Source organism: Protomyctophum parallelum, assembly GCF_964188405.1.
Source record: "Protomyctophum parallelum genome assembly, chromosome: 8".
Classification (NCBI taxonomy): domain Eukaryota; kingdom Metazoa; phylum Chordata; class Actinopteri; order Myctophiformes; family Myctophidae; genus Protomyctophum; species Protomyctophum parallelum.
In genome coordinates, this window is record NC_139703.1 from 22,376,611 (window position 1) to 22,399,367 (window position 22,757).

Genomic DNA, 22,757 nt, shown 5'->3' on the forward strand with positions numbered 1-22,757 from the left:
AGTCAGTTGGAGATCTGACTCTGAGCCCCGTTGAATCGCATGGTGGTCGAGTGACGGATGCGGACGTAGACGCCACGCTAGAGACTGAGCCGGGGATTTCAAACATATTGCTGAGAACTAAAAGTGCTGGTGGGGTAGGATTGACGGTTGGCAAACTGGTACGCGGCGGGTATTTGATGCAGCCCTTTTTTGGGAGCATCAGATAATCCTACGTGAATGAGTCGAAAGAGTTGGCGGCAGGAGGAGGTTGAAAGAAGGAGGATGGCGTTTTTTGCGGCTCCTCATACGAGTGAGAATGATATGGAGTATGAGTCAGAGACAGATGCAGAAAGGTGGAGTCAAGTATCGCATGGGAAAATGAAAGGAAGGAGGTTTTCTGAGTCGAGTAACAGTGGAGGAGAGGAAAGGCAGAGTGAGGCGAAAAAATAATGCATTGAAGGAGGGAGGAAGGAGAAGTTTGGAAAAGTCATTACAAGCTACACCCAGTCAAGCTGTCGAAAGCTATTCAAGGTGAAATCGGTTCCGATTAAGCAGGCAAAGTTTCGGAGTAAAGGAAGGATGCTGATTGAAACTGGTAGCAAGGAGCAGCAAGAAAAGATACTGAAAATGAAGACACTGAATTAAGTGAGCATTAAAAGCCAGGGATAAATCGTAAAATACGTGGTGTAATATCTGGAGTCCCAATAGATTTGAGTCTTGATGATCTTAGAAAAGAGATTAAAGGAGGCAAAGTGAGTGTTGAAAGGTGATTGATTGTCTACTAGGTAGCTAGTTGACAGTTTGTCTGTGGCTCCTTCAGTTTGAAGGGGCCATAAAGGAGGCCTTTAAGGTGCTATAAATGCCAGAGATTTGGGCATAATAGCAGGACAATGCAGAGCAAAGCCAAGGTGTGCAAAATGTGCAGGGGAACATGACTATTGGAAGTGTGAGGCAGATGCCAAGACTATTGATATGCACACACACCCAACAGAGTTGTAGGAGGGGAGGAAGGGTACACAGTGTGTGCTGCTGTGCTATCCCGACTTGCGTAGCCGGACCGGCTGCTGCTCTGTTGACAGCTATTGTACGGTACGCTGCTGTTTACACAGCAACGAACATGTTGGAACATGTTGGAACATGAGCTTGTTGGAATCGTGTCGCCCCCCTGGGGGCGTCTTTGGGGGTCTCAAGGTTTGGGGACCCCCCAGGGACCCCCAAATGGTAACTCTGTCATTTCTCAACAGTTTTGGACGGGGGTGGGCTTGTTGGACTCGTGTCGCCCCCCTGGGGGTGTCTTTGGGGGTCTCAAGGTTCGGGGACCCCTGGGGACCCCCCAGGGACCCCCAAATGGTAACTCTGTCATTTCTCAACAGTTTTGGACGGGGGTGGGCTCGTTGGAATCGTGTTGCCCCCCCCTGGGGGCGTCTTTGGGGGTCTCAAGGTTTGGGGACCCCCGGGACCCCCAAATGGTAACTCTGTCATTTCTCAATCGTTTTGGACGGGGGTGGGCTTGTTGTGATTGTGTCGCCCCCCTGGGGGTGTCTTTGGGGGTCTCAAGGTTCGGGGACCCCTGGGGACCCCCAAATGGTAACTCTGTCATTTCTCAACCGTTTTGGACGGGGGTGGGCTTGTTGGAATCGTGTCGCCCCCCTGGGGGCGTCTTTGGGGGTCTCAAGGTTCGGGGACCCCTGGGGACCCCCCAGGGACCCCCAAATGGTAACTCTGTCAGTTCTCAACAGTTTTGGATGGGGGTGGGCTCGTTGGAATCGTGTTGCCCCCCCTGGGGGCGTCTTTGGGGGTCTCAAGGTTCGGGGACCCCTGGGGACCCCTCGGGACCCCCAAATGGTAACTGTCATTTCTCAACCATTTTGGACGGGGGTGGGCTCGTTGGAATCGTGCCGCCCCCTGGGGGCGTTTTTGGGGGTCTCAATGTTCGGGGACCCCCCCATGTTAAGGAGGAATATGCATTCAACAGGGTACTGTAGATGTGCGCAATAAGGTTGTTTCACATCATAATAACTTTTACAGGCACATTTGTATACATACCGACAGATCGTCAAGGTTCACAGCGACAACCACAAACGGGTCTTCGCTCTTCATCATACACTTAAATATAAATCCCAAGAGCTATAGCCTATGTACACCCACGCCAATAAACCACACCTGCATATACAAATAATTACCCATCATGTTACAAAGCTCTAACACTAATGTAACTGCCTCTGTGCAGTATTTTTCAGTTATTTATTTAGGTAGGAACTAGCCCTGTAAACATGACTCTCGTATTCATACGAGAGTCATGACGCAACTTCACCCTGGTTTTTGCAGACGCTACATTTACAAATAATTAAAATATATAAACATTCGCATTTCAAATATAAAGTACTCACAAAGTGTCCCACAGGTGTTAGTTAGTAGCAGCGCCAGCGATTAGAATTTCTGCATCCCGCGTTGTTTAATAAAAAGCATTTTTATCCGAGGTGTTATTTTGCCATTGGCTTTCAACTACGCGCCCCTATCGGTCGGGAGGAGGGTGGCTGACTTTTGCACTTTTAATCAAGTACATTTTTGAATACCAAACATTTTTTTTATTACATTGTGGTATTGATATTTTTACTTAACTAAAGAACCTTTATTCCTTGGAATAAAATAACTTTATAGAAAACCAACACCTGATGGAGTGTGAACATTAATATTCCATAACAACAAAGGCAGCAGATGTCATGGTCAGTCTTTTTATTTCAGTCAACACAAACAAAACCATCTCTTTCAGTCACAACAAAACATTTAGCTTTCCTCTGCTGTTAGCAGTCAGTCAAAATTGTTTCTAAGTGTTATCCGTGGAAATGTATTCAAAAGAAAATGACTATTTACAGATCAGTTCAATTAAAGCTGCACCATGTAATCTTTTTCTAATTGATAAAATTACATTTTGTCAAGCAAGGGATAATGTATGGCATTGTTGATGAATAAATCACCATCAGGGTGGGTGATTAGATGTTTTCATTTTATTTATCAAATAGGCCTACTTAATTATGTTTTGAATTAATGAAAAACTAAAATGTAGGAAACAGAAAAAAAAGACAATGACCATTGTCACCTGATGAAGGCCGAAACGTCGTGTCACTATTGTATGTCGGTGTTTTAAACTAAATAAACGTCGTGGCACTATTGTATGTCAGTGTTTTAAACTAAATAAACGTTGTGTCACTATTGTATGTCAGTGTTTTAATCTAAATAAACGTCGTGTCACTATTGTATGTCGGTGTTTTAAACTAAATAAACGTCGTGGCACTATTGTATGTCGGTGTTTTAAACTAAATAAACGTCGTGGCACTATTGTATGTCAGTGTTTTAAACTAAATAAACGTCGTGTCACTATTGTATGTCAGTGTTTTAAACTAAATAAACGTGGTCACTATTGTATGTCGGTGTTTTAAACTAAATAAACGTTGTGTCACTATTGTATGTCCGTGTTTTCTTCTTTTATATTTTTTGTCCCACGATTTTGTAACCCATTTTTCACCCCAGTGTCAATCATCTAATGTGATCCTGGGCTCTACACACCCTCCGCCAACCTAGGGAGAGCAACGGACTTAACTCATGCTTCCTTCATGCTTGAGTGTCCAAGTTGCTCCTTTACACCTGACAGGGGGGAGTTTCCCTGGTTGGACGTAGCGCGTGGAAGGAGCACGTTATTCCAACCAGTTCCTTTCCCCTCCATCAGGCGTCCCGGCTGGCCAGGGGGAGGCAGTTTAGAGACCAGGATTACTGCATGTTTTTGTGAGGGTACCTACCCTAGGGGACACGGGGAGAACATGCAAACTCCACACAGAAAGGCCCTTTCGCCAACCCCGCCTTCGGGTATGGGCACTGATGACGCGGAGGAGGAAACACGCCGCCAGCACCCACAGCTCCCCGAGCGGGAATCGAACCCAGGACCTTCTAGCTGTGAGGCGACAGCACTACCAACTGTGCCACCGTGCCCCGTGTATGTCCGTGTTTTAAACTAAATTAAACACTGTGGAGCTGAGCTGTTGTGCGGATTTACGCTTCCAGATTAAATTTATCCCCTGAGCAAGCAGGGCATGGCTCTATTAGCTCCATGGCAAAGATTCTGATTTGTGATTCATTAAAGTTAAATAGTGCAGCTTTAAAGTACGCCTACTGCATCCGATATAGCAGTACTCGTCATCGAGACCCAAAAGAAATATTAGTTTTCCAGGGACCCAAACTAGTGAAAATAGCCGATCTACAAGCTCACATTTAATTTTTATATATGGAAATTATTAGATTTTTTTTAAATTGTATTGATCAAATACTTTAAAGAATTGTTTTAATTGTGTGATGTAGTACAAACAGTTGCTTGTGACACGATATCATTGCTGTGCAGACAGAAAGCATGCTTCTTCATATCTACATTGTTTTTTTGTTGGTAAATAAAAGCCCTACTTTGTTGTACAAGGTAGCTAAAACAGTTGATCTAGAAGCTTCACAATTGACACAATGCGTTGTCGAGTTTTGATATTTTTGCTCAAGTCTGTCAGTGGGTTTTATTTATATAAATATTGAAGAAACGTTCTTAATATTGATGAATATGATTAACAAGAGCTTCCACTAATAAACTGCTAAAATGATCATACACTGTGTCTGCCTGACGACAATATACACACACACACACACACACGAGATTGGCATAGTCCGACTCACATTCAATACATCTTCAAAGGACTGGCCACTTCAAATTCATTACACAGTGAAGTTCTTAAGAGAAAAACTTGAAAAGGTTTTTGTGCAAAACAAAAACGAACTGAAGAATTTTACCGTATACCAACCCAAGTGGAATAGTAAGAAGAGAGTGGCGACACGCATTGATCTCGCCGCAAAGCGGGTGCCTATGTGCTATAGTTCCAAACATTGGAACTATCCCATTGAGATAGAATGAGCACTTCCGCATTCCATTGTTGGGAGTCAACGCTAGCGTCGCCACTCTTACTAGATTACTCTGGTACCAACAACGTCATGCTTTCAGTTCCCGTCTGAGAGCCAAATCTAAAGCCAAATCCCAATAGCCAAAATCTCTGCCACTCACTCACTCCAGTGTAGCGGTGTACGGGGAAATTGGTGACCTGCTGAAACATGTGACCATGTTGTGGACTTCACATAACTCACATGGAGGTATTTAAATTAGGGTTGTCAAACGATTACATTTTTTAATCACATGATTAATCACCATTCGGACTATTATGTCCAAAATATGCCATGTTTCTCTGTATATTGTTGTGGGAACGGAAAGATGAATTGCAGAGGGCAGATATATATACATTTAACATACATACTGAATGTAAACAAATCCAGTGTGGTATAGGATGGCGTCTCTGTCTTATATATGTAAATTTAACTCAGCTAATAGACAAACCAACCTCGTGGTTTACGTTCAGACACTGACGTTACGTGACGTTTACAGCACACGATTGTCACATATTTCAACAGGCCACCAATTTCCCCGTAAAACACCACCATGCTGGAGACAGTGTGCCGAGTGGCCGAGATTTTGGGTGTCGGGAGTTCAGCGTAATTAAGAGCCCAGTTTGTGGCAGTGAATGACGATATGGAACTAAGTACTAAAGTATGGCTGCATCTATCAATCATTTATTTTGTGATTAATCTATCGATTACTAGTTCAATTAATCGAGAAGTTTGTTATGTATACATATGTATATATCAACGAATCGCTTAACGACTTAAGGGTTGTTCTTACATTTAATTTAATTTCTTTGTTGCAGAGACAAGTGAAAATAGCCGATCTACAAGATCACATCGCATTGTGATACGTTACTTGTACTTCAATTTTCCCCAATTTATGTTTTTGTCTCCACCTATGACACGCCCCAAAATAGAGATAATCACTAATAGATTTAATCAAATGATTATGATGAATCAATTAGTTGTATTAACTATTGCAGCTCCACCAAGAAAAAACTAAAGTTCAATGTATTTAAAAGAATATAAGTGCTCATATCATATCAGCAGAAGATTGGATGAGGATTGAGGTAATTCATCATCTCTTTGGCCTCCATCCAATCAATCGACAGCAATTTAATTCATTAATACTCTAAACCCAAATGACCTTAAATCACTGTTTCTCAACGTGTGGTCTGGGGTCGCAGTAAGGGCTCCAAAGTCCAAACAGACTCTGTGGGGTCTGTAATGCATTCTCATTCTACTGCTCTGACACAATCTATTAACACATTAAGACCCCATTCTAAATCATGACGGTTTTTGAAAATCATTATGTTTCTATATCAGTGGTTCTTAAACTATTTCATGTCAAGGTCCCCCAGAATGATTATGTAATTGGCCGCCGACCTCCATGAGCTCCATCTCAAAATATGTTGCTCCAGGGTCCCGTCCCCCGCAGAAGCAAATAATTCAGTTAAAAAAGTTTGCTGTGAAAATAATATATATTTAAAGATTTGTTCCACATTTTCAGGATTTTCCGAAAATAGCAGATTTATCTGCTATTATTCAACAGCTAAGTAAAACAATGGTTAAATGTTATACAGATGCGTCATCAGGTCCAAATAGATTTACCCATTCTGACCTGAGATCAGATTTATACGAGGTTTCCACTGGACACACACTGGTCTGATTAACCCATTCTGACCTGAGATCAGATTCTATAAAAATGTCAGTCATTCTTCGATTTTTTCAAAAATAGCAGACCTACAAGCTCGTAGCGCGCCACTCGGTGGCGCGCTATGAGCTTGTAGATCTGCTATTTTTCAATAGCTAAAGCATAACATGATGCTAACACCAAAATGGGTTCCCGTTCAGAATGGGTTAAAGGCAAGCATTGGTTCGCAGACACATTTGTATGGGTCCCTTTAATTTTTTGTTTAATCTTTTTTGTTTGTTTCATATTTATAATAGAATTATTTTAAAACATAACAAAATAAATATCCAAAAAGACAATTACTGGATGTTTCCAGTAATTTCATGAAGAAATCAAAGAAAAATTAGAAATTAGAAAACTAATGTTTAAGTAGTAGTGAAAATAGCCGATCTACAAGCTCACAACGAGGCACGAAGCAGCCTGTTTGTGAGCTTGTAGATCGGCTATCCAAGCAAACATTCAATTTCTATTTTGGGTGATGAGCTAAAAAGTTTGGGAACCACTGTATTAAAGATGGGAAAGTCTGACTGTACCTCCTGCTGTCTAAATTTCGGACTAATAAAGTATCAAAATAAGAACATATTTGCAATCTTTGGGACTACACTGTAAAACTGTATTCATAAGAATAAATAAAAAAGTACAGACCTGTTAAAGGGTCCATTTGGACCCTATGGTGGACCCGACCGTTGAGAACCCAGTGGCTTAAATAATAAATAAAACAGAAAGCAACACATGGTTTTGAAAACTAAATTAAAACAAACCTAGCCGGTGCAACTAATGTCATTTGAGAATTCAAACCAGAGAGCAGAAAACAAATCGAGAGATGAGATAATAATGGTTTAAAGTTAGGACATTTTTGCAAAAAAATCTGCAAAAATCCATGAGTTTATGAATCTCCGGTGCAACATGTAAACGAAGCCTTTGATCTCGTCAAAGTCTTCTGTGAAGTCCTGAACTCCTGATGCCGTCTCTGTCGGGAGGAAACCTCATATGTTGTATAGCAGATCTACAAGCTCGAACCGCGAGGCTTTGCACTGCGTTTCCAGCTTGTAGATCTGCTGCCGTCGATGCTTTTTGTACGATGGCGCGGTGTGATCAAGTGGGATGTTAAATTTACGACAAAACGTTAGGATATGGAGATAAGAGGTTTCTGCCCGACAGCAACGACATAATGCGAAAGAGAGGGAAGGGGGGGGGGGGGTCTGTACTGAAGGAGGGTCGTTGGATGACAGGGAGAGAGGGGGTCATGGTTCTAGTAAGGGGAGGAGGGGTACTGGGGATGCCACCAGTCCATGAGCCTCACACTGTTCACGGGGTCCAGGACCACCTGGGTGCACCCCTGCTCGCCCCCCCTCCGCCTGGCGCCCCGGGGGAGCAGCGGAGAGTCCTGGAAGAGCAGGCGCACGCGCTGGTGACGCATGTCCGTGGAGACGTTGATGGTGAACTGGAGGAGAGACGAGAGAGGTTGAGGAGGAGAGGAGATCAGGGGAGGGGAGGGGAGAGGAGAGGAGGGACACATGGCCAGAGATTAGATTATAGGAGAGATTCAGCACAGACATGGGGATGAATTAATTCTGTCATTCCACTAACATGTAGAATGCCCTACTATACCGCCAACCATCAAAAAGTGTAACTCCCTGTCCTCCTTCAAAATAAAAGACACCAATAAAGACTAAAAAGCACCTGCCTCCGACTGTTTTTCTGTACTTTCAATGATAAAAGGGCAATTTGTAGACAGAATCCACGGGGGGAGTTGGGACTACACAGCTACGTTATGAAGTACATGAATTCAAATGAGCTCGGGTCATCTGGGAAAAAGTCCACTTTCTGTCCCTAAAAAGCACAAATAAACTGGAACAAACTACAGGCCACTCTTATTGCTTTTAAAAACACAACTACGCTTTCCGTTTGCTGCTGCCTTTGACCGAGTTATTTTTCCCTCTCTTCTGCACTGTAATAGTATCCGTTAGTTTGCTTCATGCAGCCTTGTTTAATGTCATTGTATAATTGTGTTTCCTTTGCATGGTGTTCTGTGTAAAGCACCTTGAACTGCCTCGTTGTTGAAATGTGCTCTACCAATAAAACCATCTTGCCTCTGATTTTTCGTCAGCTCTTTCTTACTAAACAGGAATTCAGAACGGAACTATCTTCCCATCGTGTCTTGGATTAAACATTGTTATAATTTAGCTATTGAAAAATAGCAGATCTACAAGCTCACAGCGCGCCACCGAGTGGCGTGCTACAAGCTTGTAGGTCTGCTATTTTTGAAAAACTGTGAAAATATTTATTTCAGAAAACTGGAGGATTTAGATGATTTCATTTTTTTTAATTTCGAGGTCAGGCCTAAATGGGTTAAGCATTATATTGCAGTGTGCCACTGCCTGGTTTTCGACACCAGCGATCCACATGAGTGTACAAACGGGGGCCACTGCTGACCATTTTGGGTGCCTTTAACACATCGAGTGCTACCTGGTGGACGAAAGTGGCGGTGCTCGGGTGCCACGTGACGAGAATCAATTCCACTACGACACGCGGGCCAGTTTTGGTTTCCATCTTGGATGCTAAAGTATTAGCGCCACTGTTCCCACCGGAGCAGAGCAGAGGGTCATGCCCGTTCAGTGTACCCACCAGAGCGAGGGTCATGCCCGTTCAGTGTACCCACCAGAGCAAGGGTCATGCCCGTTCAGTGTACCCACCAGAGCAAGGGTCATGCCCATGACGACGGGCGTGAAGATGAAGTTGAGGGCAGTGACCCGCAGCAGGTAGCAGTCTGCGTCTGGGTTGGTGTGGACGTCTCTGTAATGCCTGGGGGCCAGCAGAGGGGAGGGGGCACTGCCAGCCTTACCACCCTGCTATAGGGTGGCATTAACATCTTTATTAGTACAGTGTAGCGGGCACTGCCAGCCTTACCACCCTGCTATAGGGTGGCATTAACATCTTTATTAGTACAGTGTAGAGGGCACTGCCAGCCTTACCACCCTGCTATAGGGTGGCATTAACAACTTCCCTGATATTTTCCTGAAGGTTTTCTGAAAATGCATGTTTTATTATTATCCTAATGCTAATTCTACTGCTGTGTCCAGCAGAGGAACTCTGCGGAGGAACTCTGTCTATTCAGGGAATCTGAATAGAATTAACATACAGCACCTTGGCAAATGATCCCCTTGCTCATGTTCTGTTTGACAATGCTCTGCCACGGACATGTCCTGCCCATGGGCAGGACATGTTCTGAAACGGCACATCTGTATCATTGTATGTACTATCTGGTGAGGGCTAAGGATGTGACGGTTTGAAAATTACAAAACCGGGATGATACACTTGAGTAATTTTCGTTTTTTTTGCATGTAAAGACCATAATTTGGACAACAAAGTGACAGGATTCTAATTCAAAGGCATCAAAAGTGGCAGATCTACAAGCTCAAAAGGGGGGCGCTTGTTTCGAGCTTGTAACTACTTTGGATGCTTTTGTGTGACGCTGTACTGTGAGGTAAAAAACACACAAAAAAGGTTAGGATATGGAGAACAGAGGGTTCTGCCACGACAGCAACGCTGCATTATATTCCATCGTATTGGTGTAAAGGAGGTTTACCTGCTTGGTGAACTTAAAGTTGAACTCCCACAGGGTCTCTGGTCGGGTTCCAGGGACCTTTTTGACCCAAAACAACAAGCACTGCAAAGGAAAGATAGTCAATCATCAATCATCTTATATCAGTTATTCTTTTGGGGGGCATTAGTTCAGAAAAATAAATGGAATAAAATAAAAGCCTTACTGGAAAAAATAATCAGGGTTTTTAGAAAGATTACTGTAAGATAAGTCCTACTTTGCAGTTGCAGTTAGAACTGCAGACTCATTCCCAATCTTCCTCTAATCTGAAGACTCATCTCTTGATTGATGTTATTTTGCAGAATGAGTACAGGTCAATACCAAATCTGCTGAGGATAAAACCCAGAAAAGGGTCACATTCAAGTCTGTTTGATTCAAATGTCAGGGCAGGGGTCTTACCAGGGAGTTGAGCAGGGGAGTGGGTCTTACCAGGGAGTTGAGCAGGGGAGTGGGTCTTACCAGGGAGTTGAGCAGGGGAGTGGGTCTTACCAGGGAGTTGAGCAGGGTAGAGAGCGTCGCAGTCCCGCCACCTACCAGGGCCCAGGAAATGATTCTCCGTTCATTTTCCTCATAGACATTTCAAAAAGTATTTATTTAAAGACGTTTACGCCGCGGACAAAGCCAACTCGAGTCGTGACAACTCATGACAACAAACAAAAAAAAATTGGGCCGAACAAATAATTAGAAAGAAGAAAAAAACGGCAGGTTACAACACTTTGTTTTTGTCGTTTTTCTTCTTTGTAATTATTTGTTTGGTCCAAAATATTGTGTTTGTTGTCACGACTCCAGTTGGCTTTGTCCGCGGCGTAACCGTCTTTAAATAAATACCTTTTGGAAATGTCTATGGGGAAAAATGCATTGGTATTAATTTCCCGGGCCTGGCGTCGTCATGAAAGGGGGCGGGACTGCGACGCTCTATTGGGGGTGGGTCTTACCTTGGAGTTGAGCAGGGTAGTGGGGGTGGGTCTTACCAGGGAGTTGAGCAGGGTAGTGGGAGTGGGTCTTACCTTGGAGTTGAGCAGGGTAGTGGGGGTGGGTCTTACCAGGGAGTTGAGCAGGGTAGTGGGAGTGGGTCTTACCAGGGAGTTGAGCAGGGTAGTGGGTAGGCATGTAACGATTCACTCAACTCACGATACGATTCGTATCACGATATGAGGTTCACGGTACGATTTTTCACGATATTAAAAAAATATATATATATTTTTTTTAAAGATGGAGTGCCACAATTTTTGTATTTTTCCAGCTTTTCATGTGTCTATGGGGTGACAGTACTTCATTAGACACCCTGGAGTCGTTTTTATGTCCAATGGTGTAATAACTTTGTATTTAGGGTTTCTTCCTGGAGGCTGAACCCTTGACGGTCAAACGGGCCAATGAAGTAAACACGGATAGTGTGACGTAAAAATATTGCACGCACACACGCACCTCCCCCTCTATACATATTTTTTAAATACGACAACCTCTGTGGGCGGAGCTGCCTGCCACATACACACGTGTGAACTGAACAGCGCAGTCAGTTTGCTTTTGCTGCTCTGTGTGTGTGTCTAACTGTGTGGCAGATTTTCAAACAGTCATTTCACACATTACCAGTTCACAGCAGAGCAGACTGTTTTTCGTTAGATTGGAAGCAAGTAAATGTTCACGTCGGGTCCTCAGGAAGGAAACCACAACAAACCAGTCTTATAGCCTACCTGCTCTGCTGTATAGTTGCTCTTGTTGTTCTCAAGGAGTAGGTTGTTTCTTTTATAATCACAGTGGTCGGGCTTTGATACAGAGTGTAGTGTCACAGTGTGCATTCTTGTTGGCTGTTGTAGTCAATATGTATGTAGGTCCTAATACTTATACGAGGCTGTAAAGTCAAGAATTAGAAGTATGTTGTGTCGCGCTGGATGTCATGTTGCCATGTCTGGCTATTACAAGCGACTTGGGCTTGTTTTCATATAAGTAACTTTCAGGGGAGATGTGGTTGACTTGACCAATGATTCATGTGAAGGACCCTCAGATTAATATGTTGTTAAAAGGATTGGTGTTGTTGAAACGTTTTCATAAATATTCACGGCAATTTCTGTGACTTATTTTTGTGGACCTGGCCGCTTGTTTCTTTAAATCTGGCGACTTTTGCTGAAACTCAACGCAGTCAGATAAAGGACAGTTTTAATGCCAGGGTGCTTAGCTGGAGGAAATCAATAGCCTACAATATATTGTAGGCTAAATGATCTATCAAACTAATTGTTTCTGCTGTTAAACTATGATCGAATTGGATGATGAGCTGAGCTGATTGCGACAATAGGGTCAATATAATTGGACGAAATAAATAAATGATTATAAAAAATCAGAAAAAACAGATCTGATATGGTATGGATGCATGGATTATATGCCTATACATGGATGGTGGCAGTATAAGTGCATAATGGTGCCTATACGATATCTCAGAAATATTGGAAGTGTTCACTTCTAACATTCACAAAAACATGAGTTTTTGTTACATTACAGACACCAATTTGCCATTTTGTAAACAAAAGGGCAGAGCCATGGGCTGTCCTTTTATAAGGAGGGGGAGGGACTAGGACAAGTGGGTGGTCTTAAAGGAGGAGGCGGAGGGACTGGATTAGGTGGGTGGTGCTATGGTTAAACTCACGCATACCTAATGAACTGGTGGGTGTGTCCACATAAAACCATCATTTTAACAAATACTGTACACTTTTTTGAAAAAATTATACCTCATATACACCTAAATACACCTGATGATCATGTTTAAGTGTGGAAAAAAATCACGGCACTCCATCTTTAAAGAAAAAGATTACCGTTTATTTTATTTTATATAATTTATCTTCCCCCCTTAGATGTTTTATTTAACTACATTGCAAAAGAAGTAGCATTGCTTTTGACAGTGCAGAAACATAATTGCCTTCCTTGATGAGCATCAACGACCATCATCACCTGGGCACAGTCACAGACACACAAAGCTCCCCTCTACAGTCACAGACACACACAGCTCCCCTCTACAGTCACAGACACACACAGCTCCCCTCTACAGTCACAGACACACACAGCTCCCCTCTACAGTCACAGACACACACACACAGCTCCCCTCTACAGTCACAGACACACACAGCTCCCCTCTACAGTCACAGACACACACACAGCTCCCCTCTACAGTCACAGACACACACAGCTCCCCTCTACAGTCACAGACACACACAGCTCCCCTCTACAGTCACAGACACACACAGCTCCCCTCTACAGTCACAGACACACACAGCTCCCCTCTACAGTGCTCTACAACTGAAAGTGACTATAATTTCTCTCCAAAAGCACTTGAATATGATGGAATATGACTTTTTTATCGATTTTCCAATGAATCGATTCATATCGTCGGGGATTAATATCGATATATATATCGATATACGATATATATCGTTACATGCCTAGTAGTGGGGGTGGGTCTTACCTTGGAGTTGAGCAGCGTAGTGGGGGTGGACGCAGGCAGGGAAGGGATCTTGGACACCCGCCGGCTGAACGGAGCGTACAGATGGAACAGGGAGCGGATCACACAGGCCCGCAGGCAGCTCATCCTGTCTATAGAGGCCGGCTGGAGACGGCAGGGCAGATCCACCTCAGCGCTGTAGTGTCTGAAAAGAGACAGAGAAAAACACCGTCAAGAGCCACAGAACGATAAGGGTCCATTTGGTTTCCGAACGGTGTCGATTTCGTCGACTAAAACCCACGATGAACAATGTTCGTCGACTACTTATTTTTGTCTCCACTGACGAAAACTAAATTAAAACTATAAGCGGCGAGGACTTAAACGATGACTAAATATATCGACGCCGTGAATATAACCTTCTCCGGCTCGGTCGCATGAAGATATACCGATGCCAAGGATTTGTCAGTGACGTCACGCCACTGTGGCTTTTTTTAAAACAGTTTCGAGTCTGTGCTCCGTCCGCGTTGCATAACGGTGACATCACTGTCGAATCCTTGGTATCGTTATCGTAGTGGCCTTATAGTTGCACGTGTCTTCACTCTTCATGATCAGATGCGTCGCAACAAGCCGTCCTATTTTTTCCCCGACCGTGTAAATGAAACACTAAGTGGGATTATTATTTCATGTCAACATTCAAGTACAACTATCAGAAGATGTAACGTAAGCCAGGTAAAGTAAGTTTTACACATTATATTTTTTTATATATATATATTTTTTTTTTAAGATATTTTTTTGCGGCTTACGCCTTTTATTGATTTTTGAAGGGACAGACAGTAGGCTGACAGGAAACGGGAGAGAGATGGGGGGATGACATGCAGTAAAGGCCGTGTCGGGTCCGGGAGTCGAACCCGCGGCACACTGCGACTGGATTACCAGTCCGGTGCCCAGACCGTTACGCTACGGCCTGGGCCTATATATAATTTTTTATACAGCATTTTTTTTCCATCACCCTATATCGTTGTCGATATATAACGCCATTTAGGTCAATGATATAACCTTATGAAGTGATATGATAATATATAAACAGCAGTCATTGAGTGTCAACCGGTCAACGTATTGGCACGAGTACCGCTGTGACGAAGTCAGACGGGGGTGTGCTAATCTCAGCTCTGCAGCTGCTCTGTGTGCCACGATGCAGGGGACAGGACGACTCCACCCGTTCACAAAAACTTAATGTGCGATTAGTCACATTTGGGAAAGTGGCTATGGCCGTTTTTTAGCCCAAGGAGTGTTTTTCGTGCAAAAGGAATACTCAAAATGGGTTCAGAATCATGAATAACCCACTAGTTTGACATGTCAGATGCTACTTAAAGCTTAAGTCAAATGTGACATTTTTGCTTCATAGGGTTTCAATGGTACCCCAACGTTCAAGCCCTGAATGTACCATGATCCAAAATGTATATAATAATCCATTTTTAATATGTTATTTGGAAGACCTTGAACAATTACTATTGCAATTTATTTTGGATCACGCCACTTTTTAGCTTAGATTGACTCGCCTGCAAGTATAAACTAGAGGGTACCAAAGTACCAAACTGAAGTGACTCCAAATATACTGTAGGCTAAGTGTTCTGCGGCACCCTTGGACTTTGCGTCAAACTCACGGCACCCTCTTTGAGAACCCAGGTTTAGAGACAGAGGTTAAGTGGTTAAGTTACAACAGCCCTGATATAACTCACCTCCAGTACATTCTGGTCCAGTAGGTTTAGATCACCTCCGGTGAACAGCTAAGCGAGGACCGGCTATAGCTAATGTCATCATCGTCCATTTAAGTCTTTAGAAGCATTAATATGCTAACCGTGCGGTAACCGGGATTTAGTTGAGATGCCAACATTGTCGTGTTGTTCAATCCAGCTCAATCTGAGCCGTAATTCAGAGAATAAAAGGGTTTAAAAGACAGACGGCCTCAGCATTGTGTGCAGGCCGGAGATTTTTTGTTCCCATGACACTTCGAGCCAAGCTTTGCCTATAGCGACCGGCTGGGAGCCCTGCTTTATGGTAAATATGAGCGAGATGATTATAAATTAATATAAAGCTCGAAAACACGTTAAAACAAAAAGCGTTCCTGGCGCCACGGGATTTCATGAAAAACACGTTAATTAGGGGTCCGTCCGTGGCATTCAATTAATTAACCCATTCTGGGCGGGAACCCATTTTGGTGTTGGCACTATGTTATGCTTTAGCTATTGAAAAATAGCAGATCTACAAGCTCATCTACGAGCTTGTAGGTCTGCTATTTTTTTTTAAATCGAAGAACGACTGACATTTTTAGAATCTGATCTCAGGTCAGAATGGGTTAATCAGACCAGTGCGTGTCCAGTGGAAACCTCGTATGAATCTGATCTCAGGTCAGAATGGGTTAAGGTTTACATAACTCACCTGCGGTACATCCGGGACCAGAAAGCCGCGGTGCACGTCACCGTCCAGGCTCTCCTGCAGATCAGAGCGAAGCGGCACACGTCCTCCGGTCTGATGTAGGAGGACAGAACCAGCCAGATGTCTACGGGGTACTCCTCTCCATCGCTGCATTCGCTGCTCTCTGCAACAGTATACAGACATATTACAGTATAGAGAGTATATGCACATGCATGATTTTTACCATCAGGACACGCCCCCCCCACCCCCCCCCCCCCCCCTCATCTAGACTGAGTGGCAAAACATTGAGCAGCATGGAGTGTTGGAGTTTGGAAGCGCTCGTTGGAAATCACTCAACCGTCCTGCAAAATGTTGCGTTATTGAAAACAAGCACTTCCAAACTCTGACACTTAGAAACATAATCAAATGCAGGGCATTTCTTGACGGATAAAGTAGTTCATAACGTTTCTCTGGTGGATTTTTATGAAACAAACACTTTGCAGATAGAAAGAGGATCATTCAAGCTTTTCGTACGGCTGCAATGTTGGCGAGTTTAAAATAGTTTAATCAAATCAGACAGGACTTTTCTGTTTGGATGAATGGGATGTCAAGGCCAGAAAGTAGTTTTTTGCCACTCAGTGGGCGTTCCCGCATAACTTCCAGCTATGATGATGTCACACGCATACCCTCTATACAGAGACATTCACTGCTCTCTGTGCGGAACGGGACACGGTATACAGAGACACTTGCAATTACAATTTAGGCATTTATCAGAGGCTCTTAACCCATTCTGACCTGAGATCAGATTCATACGAGGTTTCCACTGGACACACACTGGTCTGATTAACCCATTCTGACCTGAGATCAGATTCTAAAAATGTCAGTCGTTCTTCGATTTTTCAAAAATAGCAGATCTACAAGCTCGTATCGCGCCACCGAGTGGCACGCTACGAGCTTGTAGATCTGCTATTTTTGAAAAATCGAAGAACGACTGACATTTTTAGAGCCGCGGCTCTACAAGCGGCTCTACAAGCGAGAGCTTGCCGTTTGGCTGTTTGCACGGCGCCGCCATGCTTCCATAGGAATGAATCCAAAAGACTGAAATCAATGAGTGAGAACTTTAATCCATCGAGGACAAGATGTTACCGGCCACAGCAGATGGATGGGCCGTCATCGTGTGACACGGGCCTGTCTCCTCAGCTGGGGACAAGACAGATTTATCCTGTGTTCATCGATCCACGCCAACAGGTGTGTATGTGTGTGTGTGTGTGTGTACTGTGTGTGCTGTGCAATTAGTTTGGACTCGGGCCAGGTGAGACTGCTTAAATCAGTCATCATTACCCCCCCCCCCCCACACACACACACACACACACCACACAAACACTACTAAAATAGTGAATTGCTAATGCGATAGCCTCAGAGACCACAGCGGCGTTTTGTTTCAAAGGAGAGGAAAATAAACGCCTGGTCGAGACATGCATGAGAACTGGCATAGGAGCGGAGTGAACCTTGCATTTTACAAATTGCTAAACAAATAAGAGTACAACAGGGGCGTAAATAGCCAATAGGAAGTCCCCTGGCGGTCTCAGCCGGGAGATGGTTCCGCCCCTCCATGCCCAGAAAAAAGCATACGTGAAGGTCTCTTGGAAGACTGTCCTTTCACGTTACAGGAACCCCATCCCCAGGTATACGTGTAAAAAAGAAACAGTGCATGTTGTGTCACGGCTCAAGTTAATAATGCAGAGTTCATGTGTAATCAACAGATCACTAGTGCAAAAAAGGTCACAGTTCAAGGTCTAGAGTTCATTATTATTATTATTATTATTACAGCTACAGGGAAGAAGCTGTTTCTTCTTCCTGGTGGTGCTGGCCTCAATACTGCGCAGCCTCCTGCCCCGCAGGGAGGGGGACGAACATACCGTGTGCGGGGGGTGTGGGTGGCATCCTTCATGATGCTGGCGGCCTTATTCCTGCATCTGCACAGGCCCCCCATGAGGATTATGAAAACTATTCGTCCCTGCCATGAATGCAGCATTTACTATCTACAAGCTCGTAGATCTGCTAAAACAGCGGATCTGGCCTGAGCCGTGGCTCAGCGCTCCAGGCCGGTAGTCCGAGTCTGGCAGTGTGCGGAGAGGAGAAACATGTCTCTATGCAATCAATCTAATTTTAAGAAGAAAAATAAAAAAACATGTTTCATTCGCGGCTTGAAAAAATACTACACTAACCACAATCCTGTGGGTAAAGTGTAGCAGCAATTTCTCCAATCAATAGAAAGAGAATGCCAGGTCACACCATTGAAAGTAATAGCTGAAAAGCTCACAAGATGGCGCCACCTGTCCAGATCTCACAGAGCTAAATTCTAAATTCACACTTCACACATTTTGTTCACTGCTTTCTTTTTTTAACCCATTTTGGGCGGAAACCCCTTTTGGCGTTAGCATTATGTTATGCTTTAGCTATTGAAAAATAGCAGATCTACAAGCTCATAGCAGGTCTGCTATTTTCTGAAGAATCGTGAAAAGTGACATGAAAGTGTTTGAGAACGACTGGCATAGAAAAACATAGCTTTTTCAAGAAAACAGTCAGGATTTTAGAAGACATTTGCAGAATCGTTCCCAGGTCAAAATGGGTTAACTGTAATGTTAAAATGTTGAGGGGGGACCTTTGGAAAACAAAATAAAACCAAAAGCCAACCGTGTACCTTTCCTCCTCTTGTTCTTCTTATTAAATAAAACCAAAAACCACCCGTGTACCTTTCCTCCTCTTGTTCTTCTTCTTGCGGCTGAGGAACACTTTGGTGTCGTGGTCGCCGTCCTCCTCGGGGGGGTCCTCGGGCTCATCGCTGCTCGTCAGAGCACCTGAGGAGGAGAGCACCTCCTCCACGGCTCCCCTGGACACCTCCAAACCACACAGTAACTTCACTGGAACGCACACACGCACGCACACACGCACACACACCACGAGTTCAACTACAGCTCCTTGAGAGACCGTCACACCACACAGTAACTTCACTATAGAGTATAGAGCGTTGCAGTCCCTCCCCCAGGCCCTTTCAGAACAACGAGTGGCCCAGGAAATTAATCGCAATGCATTTGTCCCATAGGCATCTCAGAAAGTATTTATTCAAAGACGTTTTAAGCGTCGTACGAAGCCAACTCGAGTCGTGACAAATCATGACAACACACACAATACTTTGGACCAAACAAATAATTACAAAGAAGAAAAACAACAAAAACAAAGTGTTAAAACCTGCCGTTTTTTTCTACTTTCTAATTCTTTGTTTGGCCCGAATAATTGTGTGTGTTGTTCATGATTTGTCACAACAAGAGTTGGCTTCGTACGACGCTCAAAAGGTCTTTAAATAAATACTTTCTGAAATGCATATGGGAAAAATGCATTGAGATTAATTTCCTGGGCCACTCGTTGTTCTGAAAGGGGGAGGGACTGCGACGCTCTATAACACAACAATTTAGGTATTTAGCAGACGCTCTTAGTTCATTCTGGACAGGAACCCCTTTTGGTATATTAAGCATTATGTTATGCCTTAGCTATTGAAAAATAGCAGATCTACAAGCTCATAGCGCGGCACCTGGTGCCATGCTACGAGCTGAAGTCTAAATGGGTGAATCCAGAGCGACTTTACACTAAGCAAGAACAACACATAGTAATACATCAAATACATAGTAAGTCATCAAGAATCATAAGGACACTAAGAGTTAGAATATCTGTATAATGAAAGTATGAGTATACGCTTATGGAGTATTTAAATTACATAAGTTGACCCTTTACATACTCCTGTAAGGTTGTCAAGGCTAGGGCAAGTGCTACGACAAGTGCTACGGGCTAAAATGGAGTCCGAAGGTGAGTTTTCACTTCAGACTACGGTGGAAGACTGGGAGTGAGTCTGCAATTCTGATTGCAATGAGAAGTTCATTCCATAGTTTTGGAGCCAGAAGGGAGAAGAGTCTGGGACGTGTGGAGCGTTGTTCCTGGATTTCTTTCCGAATGTACTGCCACGGCTTCCCTGCCTCACCAGGACGTTGTCTATGGAAAACAGTTAGCTCCCACGCGGGGGTGGGACTTTTACCTTCTTTTTCAACTGCATTGACGACGGCCTTTTTCACCCGTCCAGACTTCACCACAGCCGGGTCAGCGTTGGCGAAATCAGCAACTGTCACTGAGGAGGAGGAGGAGGAGGGAGGGGTTTGATTTGATTTGATAAGAAAATGATAAAACAAACAGGGTAACTGTCCTCAGACTTATCTCCATTGTGGTTCCTCTCACAAGCAACAGTTAATAAACACATAGCGATACAAAATAAATGACATCATAACATCATTCGACCGGAGGCATGCTACATTGTCCCCACCAAAATTAGGAAAATAAGTTGGTCGACGTGCTTTTAAAAATAAAGACGACTGGAACAATCTTCCCAGTTCCCTTAGATCTATTAAGTCCTTCAATAACTTTAAAGAGTATCCGTACTCTTCTCAAAATGCCCTGCTCCTGTTTCTAATATTCTAATATGCCTCCGATTGTCCTCCATATCTCTTATAAACCATCCTGTGCATAAACCCAAGGTGAATGTGCATGTAAAATGTTGTGTATTCATTTAAAGTATATTGCTAATACATCAAGGGGATATGCTTTTCGATAAAGGTTCATATAAAAACAAGCACTCCACTATCTTTCCCTATAGATCAGTGGTTCACAAACTTTTGAGGTCAAGACCCAAAAGACGTTTGCCCGAGACAAAAACTATACTGAAAATAGCAGGTCTACAAGTGCACGTGTCGCTTCGTGCAGCGTTGCGAGCTTGCTTGTAGATCGGCTATTTTCACTACTTCTTAAAAAAAAAAAAAAAAAAACATTTGTATTCATGCCATCTTAGATTTGTTGCTTTGTTTGTTTTAAAAATCATGACATTATTTAAAAAAAGAATATAGCCTATGGACCTGCAGGCTAAATGTCATCAAACTGTGGTCCGTGGGTGGCTCAAATGCAAAATAGATAATGGACCTTGATATGAAAAAGGGTTGAAAAGCACCGATATAGACTATAGAGAAGTTTTAGTTATTACTATGCTGTTTCAAAGGCCTCAGGACATGAGTGGTCAGTTTGACACTGGTTTCAAAGGGCAGGCGCGACGTATTACGTAATCTGTCGTCAGCCAGAAACCGAATATCTCCATAATTATTCTAAATGTGTGTGTTTATTCGTAAATCATTAACAACTTGATAGTTATTTTTATACAGTGCTGCGTTTTGGAGCCTTGCCCTTATGTACTTGGATCTGCTACTTTTGGATTTTAATCCTGAAACAGTTTTAGTCCAAGTAATGTATTATTATTACGGTATTATTATTACCATCCTCATCATCATATTATTATTATGTAAATTTCATGCTAGCTTTATAGCCTAGTTTACATTTGGACTTCTAAATGGCAAATAGCAGATCTACAAGACCTCAACGCATCGCGGAGGGCCGGAGACGACGCGCTGTGAGGTTGTAGATCTGCTATTTTCACCCAGCCATAACAACACTATATAATATGACCAACCTGACTCGAAACAACCGTCCCCGGCCTTGAACTTCAGCCGTTTTCTGTTGCCCTTCTTGGGCATAGTGTCGACACGCAGCACGGTGGGGGTCCACGGACACTCAGCGGGTCTGCTGGGGGTCCGTCCATGTCTCCACGACACGCAGAACGTGAAAGAAAAGGAGAGAGAAGTGTGAAAATGTTCCTCCAGGATCTTCGGCCATCATGGACTGACGCTCATGATGACGCTGTAGCGGCAAAGAGGCAAGTCGCGCGAGATGTCGTTTCGTCCAGTTTAGAGAGCGTGTACCACAGCTTGTTGAGTGTGTTTACTGCCACCTGCTGGTCAGTGTACAGATGTGACATTCCAACACATAATCATTATTACCTTTTTGTATTATCTCTTCTCTAATCATGTCTTAGATTACCAAGTATTTTAATCATGTTGCAGATCTTTTATTTATTTTGTATGTACTGTAATCATCCATCCATCCATCCATAGAGTGCTTCCCTCTCCAGAGCAACATTAGTAACTTCGTCCCGGTCGTTCCAAGGCCAGTGAGTCGATGTCGATGTGATCCCTCCATCTGCACCTTGGCCTGACAATATCGCGATTGCAATCATAAATGTCTTTATTGTCTCCACCAGGCCGAAGGCATGGGGATAGAGAGAGTATGTTTTGCATTCCGTCTGTGTGTGTGTGTGTGTGTGTGTGTGTGCGTGTGTGTGTGTGTGTGTGTGTGTGTGTGTGTGTGTGTGTGTGTGTGTGTGTCAGTCCGTCTGTGTACAGCTAATCTCCGGCACCGTTAACCCGGTCGATGCAACATTTTGCACACACACTCCCTGGTTGCCAAACATTTTCCAGATGGACTGTTATAGCGCCACCAGGAGGCCAACTTTTGAAAAACACATCGTTACACACTATCTACACTACACAGTATATATACTCATGTGTTCAAGAGGATATTCCATCCTAATTGGCTAACATTGGCTTTCAAAGTTTGCAAGATTGGCCCGTTTTATGTGAAATCTTTCACTGACTTTCCTACTATAGGCTGAGGAATATATCCCACCCTTTTCACAATGGCATGTTTTAGCGCCACCGACAGGTGGA

General features: G+C 43.6%; 1 protein-coding gene across 1 annotated transcript; it reads right to left on the reverse strand.

The window, feature by feature from the left end:
• Positions 1-7,079: 7,079 nt before the first annotated feature.
• tmem183a (transmembrane protein 183A) lies at positions 7,080-21,858 on the reverse strand. Its single transcript, XM_083770444.1, has 8 exons — positions 21,665-21,858; positions 20,192-20,281; positions 18,858-19,025; positions 16,126-16,285; positions 13,711-13,891; positions 10,245-10,325; positions 9,352-9,507; positions 7,080-8,099 (listed from the first exon to the last, which is right to left on the reverse strand). The coding sequence occupies exons 1-8, from the start codon at positions 21,726-21,728 to the stop codon at positions 7,908-7,910; spliced, it is 1,092 nt and encodes a 363-aa protein (XP_083626570.1). The 5' UTR covers positions 21,729-21,858; the 3' UTR covers positions 7,080-7,907.
• Positions 21,859-22,757: the final 899 nt, after the last annotated feature.

What these genes read in the sequence shown, in the direction of transcription:
- tmem183a (XM_083770444.1), bottom strand. Translation starts at nt 21,728, where the DNA reads ATGCCCAAGAAGGGCAACAGAAAACGGCTGAAGTTCAAGGCCGGGGAC. An exon ending in CAATGCAGTTGAAAAAGAAG is followed by an intron (nt 19,026 to 20,191) that starts GTAAAAGTCCCA and finishes TGTGCGTTCCAG; the next exon opens with TGAAGTTACTGTGTGGTTTG. An exon ending in CTACGCTGCTCAACTCCAAG is followed by an intron (nt 10,326 to 13,710) that starts GTAAGACCCACC and finishes TTTCCTTTGCAG; the next exon opens with TGCTTGTTGTTTTGGGTCAA.